This window comes from Pyxicephalus adspersus, chromosome 3, assembly GCF_032062135.1.
Source record: "Pyxicephalus adspersus chromosome 3, UCB_Pads_2.0, whole genome shotgun sequence".
Taxonomy (NCBI): domain Eukaryota; kingdom Metazoa; phylum Chordata; class Amphibia; order Anura; family Pyxicephalidae; genus Pyxicephalus; species Pyxicephalus adspersus.
The window spans coordinates 96,696,334-96,709,798 of NC_092860.1; the positions used below are offsets into that span (position 1 = coordinate 96,696,334).

The following is a 13,465-nucleotide window of genomic DNA, read 5'->3' on the forward strand; positions in this document are numbered from 1 at the left end:
TTGGATGAGCAGATGTTTTCTTTGCTTGGCGCTATAGGCATGCAATACAAAACCCTCTGACACTGAAATTGTGTTAGCTTGCTGTCTTGCTAGATAAATCTGCAGGACAAACTGTTCCATTGTGTCCTGTATCTTGTATGGTTTACTGCTGCCACTTTCAGTTCAGTCTGTCCTTCTTCAATATTTAAAAACTATGTTTTCTGGGAGGCATACAGCTTCTCTGTAGATGATAGAAAAACTAACTTTCTTAGCTCAACCTTGTTTTTTTTCTTAACACAGATAGAATCCTATTTACATCCAGTCCTAGGATTTTATTAGGACTGGATGTTCAGACCTGTTTGGCGTGGAAGTAGACCAGAATTTTCTCTGATGCAGTTATACTTTCATTTAAAGGGATCTCCACCATTCCCAACCTGTAATTTTAAAGGTTTAAATAACACACTGGAGAGCTGTCCCTGTGATCTCTCACACTAACAATGTTGTCAGTATTATCCAATCAGCATGCCCCTTGTGCTTCAGCACGCCTGATTAGCTTCTTGTGCTGCATTTCCCTTGTACTCTGAACTCTGCTGTACAGGGAATTGAATTACATTTGCATGCTTACATTGTTTGCATTTAAAAACATACATTTTATCATGAATTATTATGCTGTCTGTGACTCCACTGAAAGGTGAATGGGAAATAAGTGGGTGGCTGTCGACAGGACAAGAAAGCACATACTGTAATTATTAAAAACCTTAAAACTGGTCAGAACAAAAAAGGTTTTATTGTTGTTCCCATTAGAGAGATTTCCCAATACTTTAAAACTTCTAAACCTGATAAAAAATAGTTTGGCAGGATATAGGGATAACTTTTCTACAGTCCCTATTAGGCTGATGCCCATAGCTTATAAAAGACAATCTCAATACTAAACAAAGCCATGTCAAAATAATGGTACATTATAAAACAGTCTAAAATTGTAGATCATCCTGCTGACAGTGAAGAGATTGAAAATGTAGATAAATCTTTAACGGATGGTAAAAGCTCTACACCAGATGGCTGTAAAACAAGCATAGTAAAAGGAATATTAGGGCACTCTTAATCCCCATCTAAAAAAAAAATTAACTGTTTTGTAATGACGTTGACGTTGTTGAAAGATTAGAACCACACATAGCATTTTTATAGTCTAATGTCAAAAGGCTATTTTTAGAAATGTATTTTCTTTCAAAAGCAAATAGATAGCAACAAAAGAACAAATAAGAGCAGAGCCCTTTCCAAATACAGGCTAAATGTAATAGACATACCATATGATGGTAACTTTTACCTTTTTCAGCTCAACCCATTTCCCAAATCTTTTCCAAAAAAAAATAAGAAAGGACTCTCTTTTCTGCCCGCCTATAGCCTAAAGGGTTAGACTAGCACCAAACAATGCTTAGGATTTTCACATCTCACCACTGCTTAGCCCTGGTTCAGGGATCCACCAAAAAGCAACAGTCAAAAAAAGGGTATTAAAGAAACACAAAATTCAAAACAAAATTCTCGATTACACAATACATTTAACAGTATAACAGAAATAAGGACTCATCTTTCCCCCTCAAATTCCAAATCTCCCCCAGACAAATTTCTAACTGTTAATAACACTGGTATTCGTCCCTCCCCTCAGACACGTTGTCTTGGTGTCACTTTCAATTCTGCCCTCTCCTTTACCCCTCATATTCACAATGTTTCCAGGTCCTGTCACTTTCATCTGCGCAACAAAATCCGCCCCAACCTGTCCCCAGTGACCTCAAAACTCCTTGTACACGCTCTTACTATCTCTCGTCTGGACTACTGTAACCTCCTCCTCTCTGGTATTCCACTAACCTGACTCTCTCCTCTACAATCTATTATGTATGCTGCAGCCAGACTGCATATTACTGCATGCTCCACTACATATTACTGCATGCTCCACTACATATTACTGCATGCTCCACTACATATTACTGCATGCTCTTCTCATGTGTTCTTGTTTCTTCTTATTAAGATTATATGTTTTACTGCATTCATTTGGTTTCACATTGCATTCTCTGGCACAGTAAAACAATTATTATAGCAATAGCTCTATGATAATTCCTGATAATAATAATCCTGATAATTCCTGAAATATTGAGCTTACCTCTCCTTATATAAACTCTGCAGGGTCAACGCATAGGCTGCTGTTCAATAGACATGAGTGATGCCGCTACTAAAATTGATCACTTGCGTCTATAAAATGTGGTTCCACGCATAGGCAGAGAGGCCGCTGGTCTAGAGACGCAAGTGATGCCGGGAATTCTAGTAGTGGCATTGTATACACGTCTATAAAAAAGCACCTTAATATGAATTGCAGCTGGCCCACGGCTACTGCAATCGGTAGTAACGGTGGCCAGCTGCAATTCATATGGCTGGCCGCTTTTTTATTTATTATCAATTGATATTAAGAATTCTTTGGGGGCCAAAAAAAGGGCGTGCTGGGCCAGGTTTGATACCCCTGCCTTAGAATCAAATTCAAGCTCCTGTTCATTGCCTTCCAATCTCACCACAGTTCTTGTCCCACTTACCTGTCTGACCTGGTAAAAAAATGCTCCCCTAGCCCCTCTCTTCACTCCTCCAATGACCTACTAATGACTTCCTCACTCATAACTTCATCACACGCACGGCTCTAAGACTTTTCTAGAGCTGCCGTGACTCGTGGAAAGGTCTTCCTCATCCTACTTTCTGTTATTTTAAAAAAGCACTCAAAACCCTTTTTTTCAAACTTGCCTACCCATCTTCTTCTGTTTCTTAAAACTCCCACTACTCACTCACCATCCCAAATACCCCTTCTATTGTAGGCTACTTCACCCACCTCTTAGATTGTAAGTTCTTCGGGGCAGGGTCCTCTCCTCCCGTGTCACTGTCTGTATCTGTCTGTCATTTGCAACCCTATTTAATGTACAGTGCTGCGTAATATGTTGGCGCTATATAAATACTGTTTATTAATCATTTTATTAGTAATAATAATATTAATACCAATGAAAAAAGCATAAAATCTTTAGATGTACAGTATAGTTTTCTATCAGGGCTGTGACTGTAATGTATACATTACAACAGCATCTAGTATATGTTATAATTTTATTTATTAAAAGTACTTAATACTGTAATGTTTTTTGTAAAATAACTCCTCATAAACAGCAATGACAGACTGGTGACTATAATACAGGAGCGTAACCCCGTGGTCTCATTCAAATCTTAAGGTCAGCACAGTGACTCAGAGGTTAACAGGTTGCAGGTTTGAATCTGGGCTAGGACACCACCTTTCCTCCGGGGACTCCGGTTTCATCCCACTTTCCAAAAACCTGCATTTAGTTTAATTGGCTTCCGCCAAAAAAATTTACCTTAGACTGTATTAAAGACAAATGACTATGGTAGGGACATTAGATTGTGAGCCCACTTGAAGGACAGTTAGTGACATGACAATGGACTTTGTAAAGCGCTACATATAATGTCAGTGCTATATAAATACTTTTTAATAATGAGGATCACCTGTACTATTTACTACTGTACCCATACTTACTTTAACTTTAGTGGTTACTGGTCTAATTTTAGAATCTAGAAATGTAGAATTTCTAATTCAATAAACAATCTAAATGTTTATGCAAAACAAAACTTATTGAGTTTTGGATAAAGTAGGTAAGAATTTTGATTGGAAGCATTTCTTAACACTTGTTGTGTCTCCAGGGCAAGAAGTGAATGAAGAGAGACTGTCAGTGTTTAAAGGCAGTGCATAAAGTCATAAAAGTGACACATATAACCTTATGTAATTCTACACAGAGAACATCAGTCATAATTGTGGAGTTTAGAATGATAAATTTGATACAGAAAAACTGAAATTTGAATGATGCAATGGTTCACTACATTTTTTTCATTGCTTACTACATTCTTAGTAAACCTGTGTGTCTTATATAGAACCCAACATGGTGAATATACAGTATCTAGAAAACCTTTTGAATGAGATACAACAAAAAATATTTTATTTGTAATAAAATGCTTTGACTTGTTGTAGAAAAAATATATTTTGTATCTTTATGTGTGTTTTCTTTTTTTTTTTTTAAATACCATAAATTTTTTTTCTTACATATTTGGAAAACATTTATTTCTGAATATTACAATCACAGGGATAGTTGGACAGTTTTAAATATATTTTTTAACAAATTAGGATTTTAAGCATCGCCTTTCTACTCTCAGTTTACACTGACCTAAGCAGCCTCTATTTGCAGCAACATAGCATCTAAAAACATCAAAGTGGGAAATGATACAGCTTCAAAATTCATGATGCTTAGAACCAAATTAACCTAGTGGACTTTAGGTTTATAACTGTAAACAAGAAATGTGTCACTTAATTTTCTTGATGTTCCCATGGGACAATTTGTACCCATTTACTGCCTTCTGTGTACATTAGGGAAATATCATGGCATTTCAAATAAATGTATACTACAGATGATAAGAACACTTCATAATGTCAGTACATTACCAATATAATGTAAGCACTGGCTAGACAACACTTTTCTGATGTTTTTTATTATATACTGATTGAATGTTAGGATCATTTTACATGAAAGATTTTAAAGCAATGAAGATGGTAAGTATTAAACCCTTGCAGTGTTTGCAACAGACAATATTCTAGGGCAGACTACACATATAAGAAAATACAAATCTGTAACTTCAGAGAGTAACTTCAGATTTTTAAAAACTTTATACATCTCTATCCACTGATCTGTGTTTATATATACTAAGAGAACAGTTGTAACTTTCACTTTCTTCTGGGGAAAATTTGGCTGGGGTGCAGAGGAATAAATCAGTACAGTTCCAAAAGGTATGCTAAAACAGGGAGTTATGAAAAGCTATGTCACAATTAATCAAATCTTTTATAAAGACATGTACTTTGCTGATTGCGACACTATGGGTAACTTTCCACTGCAAACATAACCCACAGAAAACTGCCATACAAATGCCAACTGCCAGTTCTTGTTTCCCAGGCCAGAGGTTCTTGGACTGCCTCGGCTCTCTCTCCCCTCATTGTATCTCCTTTATAAAAAAAAAAATATTTACATACCAGCAAGAGGTAAGTGACCTTTACTGAGCTCTATAAAGGTCACTTACCTCTTCAGAGGTAAGGTCTTCATAAGTCAGACCTTTAGCAACTCAAGTTAACCAAAAGAACCACTTCCATAAGTAATATGCCTTAAACAACTCAACTGGGTGACCAAAAATTAGTATCAACACAATGGACAAAAATCACATGCAGAAGTCATTGTACTACTGATCTACAGGCTTACTGACTGTTCCTGTCTTGGTTTACAGTCTACTGCCAACCTCAGGACAGGCACCTGTCTTGCATTTGCAGCACCCTCCACCAAAACACCTATGCTATCCAGTCCCTCTAGTTTTCCCCTGAAGGGCCCTTAGAATTCATAATCAGTAAAGGACTGAGTTTTTGGTAGGACTTCTACACATCTACTGCTTAGTGAGGAGCCCCACATTATTTTCTTTATTATTTTACTGCATACCTATCTGTTAGTGTACCTGTTTATAAAAACAGTATATTTACTATTTTAATACAAAACCCAAAATTGCTACTAACCAATAAACCAAATAAAACGCAGTTAATACTATATTTTTAAATTATGAGGTCATGTAATATTATGTTCAATTGTAAGCTACAGCAAAAATGCATTTTAGGAGTATGAAGTATTTGTGTAATCAGATTTTTTAAAGACTGGGCCTCACATGTTGGGCTAACTAACATAAATGACAAATGTCAACATTTAATGAATGGGATGCATTGATTTGCTTGAATCCAATATATGGGAAGCACTGACTGGAGACAAAAGAAGCGGTTATGGTGAGCAACGCTGATGTAGTGATGCTAATCAATGCATTGTTCATGTTGCCCTACATTTGATTGGATTTATACTGCACTGTCTGTATGCATTACACTGGTGAATTAGCATCTAATATTACTGAGTTGCCTTTTAAGGCCGGCAACACATACAACAGTTTTGGTCTTTAGGGCATGATAACATATATAGTTGTCTATTTAGACTTCTTGGAGTCTTTGTGTATAATATTATACATGTACAGAACATTCTTTAACAGCAAAAACAACTGATTTCAGTGTGTCATAAGATCCCTTTAAAATGCTAAAACTAACCACACACATTGAGTGATCTGATCACAAGAAAGTGAACAATCTAACCCTTGGAGAATTCTTCCAACCTTTTTGACATCCAGTAATTAGATTATATCAGATGATACCCCATTATTGTTTGTGAAACAGTCCAGGGTGTTGACTCACCTTTGCCAGCCTATAATTACCAGTATATAAAAATGGCTAAACTGAAATCTCTTGAATCATTGATGTCAGTCTCCCAATAAAAATATTTACTTGATGTGTGATTGTCACACAGTTATTCATATTGTAAGACAATCCCTGTTTGATACATGTGCCTTATTGCATTTGCAAGGGGACGGTACATCATTATAGTAGTGTAAAGTGATTACTATTACACTCAGCTGCTCGCTAGCTGAAAAACATCTCCCAAAGATACAAGACATCAAACAAGCTGCTAGTTAGTAGAAAAAAACAAGTTCCAGTTAAATGCTTTGATCAATTCGTAGTGTGCTCAGCATCCATATTGCAGAGCATGGCCAAGAGCAGTTTGATTAATTACAAACCTTACTATTTGTGTTCTTATGTCCCAGCCTAATGAAAGCTTCCATTTCTATAATGTAAGTAACCTGATATAGGCTGTCTGTGATTTATTAACATAATAATTATTCGCCAGGTCTGACACACACTATGATTCATGAAACACATACATCTCAAACAAAAACAAACAATATTGAATTCAGATATCAATAGTTAGATAAACGGTCTCTGCCCTATATAACACATCATGTTATTAAATTACCCTTCTTCTAATAAAGGCTAATGCAGGAAATGGAGTGCATGGCATGACGTGCTACATCTACTTATTGCTAATTGGATAATACTACTTCATCTTGCAACTGTATTCCAAGCTAAGATATACTGATTTTTTATATATTTATTTATTTTTTGATCAGGGTATATATATTATAGTTTGGTAAAAATCCTTGCTAAAATTGTAGTAAAATGGCCTGTTTGCATCATACAAAGTGTACAAATTCAAGGGTACATGATATGAAAAAATACATATGTTTAATGTTTCATAAGAGGCCTGACCCAGGCATGCATGATGATACCTTGGCTTCACTATTCTATTGACCTAGGACAAGCATGCATTCTGCAAAATCAGACCTGGTAACAGCTAAGCAGTTTGTAAATAGTCTACTCCTAAAGAAAAAAAAACATGGTAAAAGTAAAAAAGTAAAAAAACATAGAAAAAGTAAAAAAACATGGTATCCATATATCTTAATAGCAAGAAGCCTGAAACAGTTTTTTTACCATTTGGACAAAGAACCCTATACCTTAACTTGCATTTGTGCTAACAGCACAGCACAGTTGGTCAACAGAAAACAAAGTGATGGTCCTTGTGACTTTGCCTAAAACACTGCAATAAAGAATGTATATCTTCCTGGAGTGTGAGGGAGGTAATGGCTTGTAAATTACATCACCGTCAGGAATTCTTGGGTCTCAGTGGGGTCTCCAGGCTACAAACATATGTACTCAAAGGATGCAAAATGCATTTATATGTGAGAATCAGGGGAATAAAAGATCATTTATGGTTGAATTACCACCTTACATCCTTATGTCAGCTCACTGGGAAACATTTATAATGGCACTTGATTCTTAGCATGTTCTAAGATTGTGTCATCTATCAAACAGATATACCACTTGGCAATCAGATTTATATGTTTATTTTCAAGCATATATGTCAATGGTACTCTTACCGTAGGTAAAATACTCCACTTCAGGAGGAAGCGTGACCAAGGAAAGGTCACTTTCTTGAATATTTTGGTCCACATACTTTTGGGCTTTGCTGGCTTGCATGAAAGCTAGAAGTCTGGCTGTGAAGGCTGCGATAAAAATGGAGAGCATTCCAAAATCTAAAACATTCCACAGCTGAAGCACATATTCCCTGGGACCTTCTATCCACAGCTCCTTACACTCTGACCACATCATGCCTGCAAATGAAAACACACAACCTTGTAGTTTTGGTTAGTGAATTCAGTTTCATGAACAACTGTGCTGTCGTTCAGTGAACCTCAACTTTAATAACTCCCTGCCAATGTTGAATTTTTGTTTAAAGAAACGTGTTTTGGTTCTAGTTTGCATACTGGGCTATTACAAACAATGAAGTATGTGTTTTTGTAAAGAGAAGAGAAAAGCTGCATTTTGCAATACTGCATCCCACAGAAATGCATAGATGGAAATGTACAGTTAAATTGGAATTAGTACTTGCCATTGTAGAACACTTGCCTTCTAGTCTGTTCTCCTTCAGCAAAGCGACGCATTTACCACACTCTCTATGTTTTAATTAGGTAGCAGGAAAAGAGATTTGTTATTTAGCAGAAGGGATATATAAATATCTTCTGCTAGAAAATGCTACCTGCTAACGTTTGTTTTTCTAATTTTACATTTAGTTCCACTTTAAAAAAAATGGTACAGACTTTTTTAGATGCTTCTGTGCAGCTTAGTTTCATTCCAAAATGAAAGCAGATCAAAATATTATTTAGATTACACATTCTGAGAACTAAGTATGAATGCTGTCTGCTAAAATGTTAAAACTCTTTCATGTATTGGAGCACAGTCACATAGTGCATTATTGAAAGGTTGTGAAAATCAAGCTTCTATATGAGGGGTTAGCATCTTAAAGGTGTGAACTGTTCACATTCAGCAGGATATCTGTTTCCTGTGACAGCAACAGTGATACAAACAACAAAGATCACATTAGATAATAGCACATCATTTTTCATTTTATTTTTTCTATATTTTTGTAAGATGATTTGCTGTGAATCTGAAACCTACAACCTCACAATAAGGCATTGTGCATAGTGCAGCACCCTGAGCAACCAAGAAGTTTAATTGTTCTCTTTGCTCTTACCATTACCAACTTGCTTGGAGTTGCTTAAAAATGATCACTTCTACTCTGTAAACAAGCATGCTTCATGCAATTAGGATGCACAAAGTAAAGTTTGAGAGCATTTTTTTTTTAATGCATTCCGAATGAATAAGGGTAAACATTCTGAAAAAGTAACCTGCATTAGATCATTAGAAGAGGCAAGTGGTGGCTAATTAAGGTGATAACACCGTTCAAGCTGAAGGACGCTATGCCTCTTCACTTCTAATAATGTGTTCTACTATATACATGTATTTTTATAACAATGGACCTGATTTATTAAAGCTCTCCAAGGCTGGAAAGGATACACTTTCATAAGTGATGCTGGGTGATCCAGCAAACCTGAAATGGATTTGGTCCAGGATTCAAAACATTTGCTAGCTAATAGCAAAGGACTTTGAAGAAATCCATTACAGGTTTGCTGGATCCCCCAGCTTTACTGATAAAAGTGTACACAGCCTTGGAGAGCTTTATTAAATCTGGGCCAATGTCTGGGTTTACATTGTTGTGCTGTTGCAATATGTGGGTTATAATGTGTGTTACTGTAACATGTAAACACAAGCATTATGCCTAAGTGAAGACTTACACTGCTTTCCATTTTTAATGGCACCACAGCATACTTTGTCAGTAAATGTGTGTTCCAGTGAGCCACCAATATTAAGCTCTGAAAAATAGTAAATGCAGCAGTTTGCTGCTCTAGGCAGCCCATTTACATGAAAGGTCGTCCATAACAGAACGCATGCTATCACAAACCTATAATGCACATTAAGACAGTATGAATTTCAGTAAAATATAAAGGAAAGGCCACCAATTTCCAACAGGGGTAAATCACACAGTTTTGTGGCGAACATATCCCTTAAGCCCTGTAGATTAATTAACAGCCACAAAGCAATTACTAAATCCTGTAGAAAAAAAACCTACCCAGAACCCAGACCATTATGAGCATTTCCGTCCACGTAAATCTTGTGGTTTTCACTCTGAATATTTGCTTTGGGTACTCGATGACGGTGATGTTTGGTAATGTTTTAATGCCTTCAAATCTGTCAGATGCATTAAACACGAGCAGGCACAAGAAGATAATAAATGATGCAGCATGAGCCACAAACTTCATGAAGGGGCTGCGGAGTATCTTGCCAAGCTAAAAAAAAAAAGTAAGAAGTGTAGTAGTTATTGATTATTGTGTTTTTAAGTTTAGTTAGACAATAAATGGCAGGTGGAATTTAGGAAATTACAGTTTTCCCATAAAATATTTCCTCTATCTGATATTCATGTTCTTTTTTCTCTGTTAAATAAATTAAGTATAGTATGAGCCAATTTTAATATTGCTGCCTCAAATATGTGCCATAAACATACTCTATACCATAGCATAGATAGCAACTTTACTAAGAACTAAAATCTGAGTTTTGTATTGACAATGCAGACTTAATGGTATAAGAAATCCAAACAGCCACAGTCAGGTTCTGAGTCTGTGCAGCCCAACAGACAGCAATGGCAGCAAACATATACAGGGTGCCTAAGCAACAGGGCACTGGACCAGCTACAAATGTGTTAGTAGTGGAGTGCAATGAAGCATTACAAAGCATAGATTTTTAAATTATTCAGTGAGTTGTCAATTCGCACCATTGGGTAACAGTAGCATAGGTTGCATGTCTGACCACTTTTACATCTATACCAAGACAACCACCACTTCTACCTACTCACTGCGATGGCCCTATGAATATACATATTTTAAATTTGCATGTGCCATGTCTCTTCTTGTGCTGTATAATATGATATGCCATGTAAATAATACATTTTATCTTAATTTCCATATTTATATTTATAGTGAATTCCTTTTCGAGTGAACCTGAATTAAGGAAAAGCTACTATGTTATAGGGAAACACTAACTGTGCCTAAGCAGGGCTCTAAAAAATCCACCTGTAGGGGTTTATTTTCACTTAGCTTAGTGAAGGAAAAGAAATTCTGCTGATTTTAACCTAATAATCATTGTCAACCAAAATTCTGTTTTTTTTTTAACTTTCCTGGCACAGGAATAGGCATTCTTTGCAAAATGAATAAATCAATGCCATTTGACTTAAATTCCTCTTTAAAAAAGAGGAATACTTTCAGTATGCTCTCCTGTTCCTTTAGTCTTATAGCTGGATATTTTTTAGGATGGGATCATCTAAGGTAATGTTGCTTTTGACTGTTAGTCTCAGGAGTTTTGGAGTCAGATCTGGTGATGTCACTACTGTGAAGATGACTCTGTACCTAAGGACCTGAAGTGCAAGGATCTAATTTTATTTTGTAAGTAGTATACTGACTGCCAAAGGCATAAATCCATGATGAAAAAAATTACATTACGTTATGAAGAAAGGCACTGAGCATTCTCCTAAAATGCAGATTTTACAGAATGCTAATTAAACTTTCCTGTTCTTTACAGGCATTATTGTCAGTAGATAATTTTAACATCTCATCGATCAATCTGTGCATAATGAAGCAGTCAATTTCATAGGAAGCATACATTAAAAGATTTTGTAAATGACTAGGAGGATTCTATGTTTTAGTTTGCAATGTTCTTTTTGTTTAGTGGGAAGAATAACATTGTTTTTTATTTGAAATTATTATGTACAGTGTTTTTTCCTTTTCATAATTTAGTTTTCTATTTGCTATGTCTTTCAATTTGCTGGAATATATGTTAAAATTCCAGAGTCAATTCCCCAGCACAGCACCCTCCCTCCTTGCACGTCATTGCCCTCTCTGCTGGGATTGAATAATCACCTTTTGTGCTGGCCCAGCAGTGTTTTCCCTGCACCCCTATCATTCTGCCTGACCTTTAATGTAACTACCAGAGGTGAGGAAATGCTATAGAGCTCTGGTGCCCAATATATAGCCCTTTTTTTTATTCTGAAGCCCTTGGGCCCCTTACAGACTTAAGCCTATGTTTAGTGAAGTGAAAAATATTTCAGTGAAGGAAAATGATTCTTTTCAGCGGTTTTTCTGTGCTGTTCAACCCTTTTGTCACTTTATGCTTTTTCCTCTGATCTTTAACCATGCATATCGCTGTGATAAATTATAAATGTAGTAACAGGGAGACAGTGGAAGAGTTGATTTGAAAAGAGGCTGTAATAGACATGCAATCATGTAACATGTCTCCAAAAACTTTTATAGCATGCCCACAGTCTCTGACCATCTCCTGTAGAATAACACTCATTCATATTTTGTGTTCCTCTTTGGTGATCCCAGGGAGCACACTTGAGCTCCCTTATAGAAGTTTGGCCACTATTTCAATGTAGCTGGAATTGCTGACATTACAACAAAGATGGCAGTACCCAGCAGCAGTCTCAGGGCTTTTGTAAGTGAACCCAAGGTAGGTTTTCAAATGACATGCATAAATGAAATTATATGAACATATCATCTTATGGGAAGATTTTAATTTAAATTAATGGTCTGGCAACAGAATCTCTTTAAAATAAATGAAGTTATTATTAAAAAATGAAAGCAAAAAATAAATAAACTGGATATTACCATTTGCATGTGTAAATAACTATTTGGAAAATTACATCAAAATGAAATCAACTAGTATTAGTGTTTCATATTTACTTAAATATAGAAATACTGGAGCACCTAGAGGACAATATTACCGCAGTTCTATGGCAGTTTTACAGGCTGCTTTAGTTCAGTACAATTTCCTACAAGCAGAAATATGAACACAATCTTATTAAGTATAGTTTTTTTGTTTAATTACCCGGCTGCATGGAGCAATCCAGTAACCAACAGCAAGAAAAGGAAGTCCTAGAGCCACAACCAGGACAACCAAACATTTGATAGCGATGGGCTGTTCTCGCAATCCTGAGAGATTTTCATACCAGATGGTTAATAACTGCTGCTGGCAATTTGGATGCGCCACAAACTGCAAAAAAAAAATTGCATAAACAAATGTTTAGACTTTACATTATACCTGTATATATTGTACCTGTTGCCACATCAAAGTGCATCTAAAATGCACTAGATCTGTTCCTTTTAAGGGTTATTTTTGGTTTTAATTCCTGTCTGTCTCCCCATTGAAAACATTTGTGCATTCTATTTATTATGGGGACTGTGTTACTGGCATTGAAAGTAAAGTAAAATCCTAGTTTTGTCAATGGAATTGGAATATATGGGAAATTTTCCAGTAGTGACACTTCTCAAATGATTGCAATGCTTTGCTAAATTCCATTTCTCTAGAACATATTGATTACATACAAGAGGTAAAACTAATTCAGGTTTCATGTTATAAGCTAACAATTTAATTTGTGATGGTAGGCCCTAAATAAACCCAGACATCATAGATCAAGTATATCTAAAGCCAATTGTTTTGTTTTTTTAGCTGTATAGAGTAGGGAAAGATCGGAAGACATCCTGT

The 13,465-nt window shown here is 36.0% G+C and overlaps 1 protein-coding gene across 1 annotated transcript in view; it reads right to left on the reverse strand.

Annotated features, from left to right (window-relative positions):
- Positions 1-13,465, reverse strand: part of TRPC3 (transient receptor potential cation channel subfamily C member 3) — a 101,852-nt gene that overhangs the window by 25,739 nt on the left and 62,648 nt on the right. The window contains exons 4-6 of the mRNA XM_072405789.1: positions 12,809-12,973; positions 10,002-10,218; positions 7,912-8,145 (exon numbers count right to left, since the gene is read on the reverse strand). Coding sequence (XP_072261890.1) covers positions 7,912-8,145; positions 10,002-10,218; positions 12,809-12,973 — 616 coding nt within the window. The remainder of the gene's footprint in view (positions 1-7,911; positions 8,146-10,001; positions 10,219-12,808; positions 12,974-13,465) is intronic.